This window comes from Alligator sinensis, unplaced genomic scaffold (genome assembly GCF_000455745.1).
Source record: "Alligator sinensis unplaced genomic scaffold, ASM45574v1 scaffold467_2, whole genome shotgun sequence".
Taxonomy (NCBI): Eukaryota; Metazoa; Chordata; order Crocodylia; family Alligatoridae; genus Alligator; species Alligator sinensis.
Window position 1 is genome coordinate 1,867,924 of NW_005842129.1, and position 2,007 is coordinate 1,869,930.

General features: G+C 53.8%; 1 protein-coding gene across 1 annotated transcript in view; it reads left to right on the forward strand.

The window, feature by feature from the left end:
• The first annotated feature begins 131 nt into the window (after window positions 1-131).
• AMT (aminomethyltransferase) overlaps window positions 132-2,007 on the forward strand; it is a 10,944-nt gene continuing 9,068 nt past the window's right edge. Inside the window, exon 1 of the mRNA XM_014520564.2 lies at window positions 132-185. Within this exon, the coding sequence (XP_014376050.2) occupies window positions 147-185 (39 nt within the window). The 5' untranslated portion in view covers window positions 132-146. The remainder of the gene's footprint in view (window positions 186-2,007) is intronic.

Sequence of the window (2,007 nt, forward strand, 5' to 3'; positions counted from 1 at the left end):
TATAAACAACGAGCTCGGAGCTGCAGCCCTGGTGTCTGAGCTGTGGCCCCCGCCCTGCCTGTCCCCAGGGCAGACGCTGCTTTTGTGCGTAAGCAGGTGTCTGGGTCCCAGCCTCTCCGCCCTGCTAGGTGGGTGCCCCAGGCCGGATGCCGGTGCAGCGCTGTTGGCGCAGGCAGCTGGCAGGGGTAAGCTTGTGCTCATGGGCAGCTTCAGGCACCGCTGCGCTGGGGATGATGACTGGTGGGGCAAGGATGCCCGTGAGCCCTGGTGATATGAGGAGGAGGTAGAGGAGGCACACAGCAACGGGTAAGGGGGGCAGCGCCACTCCTACAGTGACCTGAACATGCCACAAGCTGGTGATAATGCTGGGTGTTCATTCAGTCGGTCAAGCCTGGGCTCTGCCCCTCACACCTGCAGGAAGGGGGTGGTAGTGGACTTCAGTGGTCTCATGGCCCTCTAAAATGCAGCACTTGTTCTTGCCCACAGGAGGCCAGTGCCCTCCAAACTCTTCCCGGGGAATCCAGCAGATTTCTAAGAGGAACAAGCAGAAGAACTTGTCTCTGCCTCAAGAGCCCAGGCCATAGCTCTGTGGCTTGGCTGGGCCACGGTGTCCATCTTGTATCCAGTTCTCTGTGGGTCAGAGTCTCATTCACATTTGGCTTAAAGTCTGAAAATTAGAAAAGGGAAGAAACTTGCCTTGATCCTCATCATGTGACTCGGATTTCCAGCTCAGGGGAATAATAAACTAGGGCCTCTGGCCACCTGGGTGCTGTGCCAGCCCTTGTGATACCATATGCTGTGCCAGCTAAGTCAGGATGTTGGGAGTTGCATAGCTTCCTCTTCAGCCCTATCCCCCAAACTTGTACCATGATCATAGGGGAGGTGTTTCCTCAGGTTGTCTTGCAAGTAATTCCCAGCAGTGCTCAAGTGATCCTGGAAAGTCTCCTGTCTGCTTGGTGCAAGCCCCAGCCTATTCTGCATGGGACAGCCTACCTGGGCAAGGAAGGTTGGGTGTGGAGCTTAGTGGCCAAACTGCTCTGGGAGGTCTCTGTTCCTGTGCTTCTTGCTCATGTGGTTCTTGTCCCTAGCCCTGGCTGTAAGGGTGTGGTATCTGTGCGGGCCGGGAGCGATCCAGGCCCTTTTCCGTGCTGCACGTGGGCTGTGGCCAGCAGCCCGGGCACGCTGGATCAGAGAGGGCGGGTGACGAGCTGGAATTAGGCACAGACGCTTAACAGTAGATTTAAAGATTGTGTACTTACACCGAGATGGTAGTGGTGTAGGCTGGAAAACTTGCTTGAGTTGCGGTTACAGACACAGACAGCACAAACGGTCGCGTGGAGTTTGCTAGGCTCCACGGAACAGAGCTCCGGATGGTCTGGGTGAGCGCCACCAAAATCGGACTCGTAGATATGTCTTATAAATTCTTTCCACTCGAAGACGGGAAGAGGTGGGCGATGGATCAGGTCGCCAAGCTCCTCTGAATCTCACACAGGGTCTCTATTACCCTGCCGTGTACCCAGAGTCCCCACGAGATGGATGTGGAGTCCTCTTCGGCTTGGGCGGAAACTGCTCAAGCCTCTTATATGGCTAACAGGCCCGGGAACTCTTTTGCACCGTGCATTTCTCTTGCAACTTGAGCAATGCACCCTGCAAAAGAAGCTGCAAAGAGGCGGGAAACTCGTCCTTGCACCGGGGTTCTCCTCTGCAATAGGAAACTCTCCCGTGCAATGAAGCTGTAACCTGGCGGGGATAATTCTGGTGCCGAAGCACACACAAAATCATGCCTTTGGGTCATGACATCCACCCTTGCTGAAGGCATAACAGAATTATACTTCATGCCCATCGCTCAGGTCATCAGTAGCTCTGTTAACGGCTCGTGAAACTAAATGAACATATACAAAATCAGCTAACATAAGAAATTCGTCCTCGAGGGATCGAATTAAATAATAGCCGGCACACACAAATATACACATAATTATGTTCATAACAAAAAACTGAACGATCAGG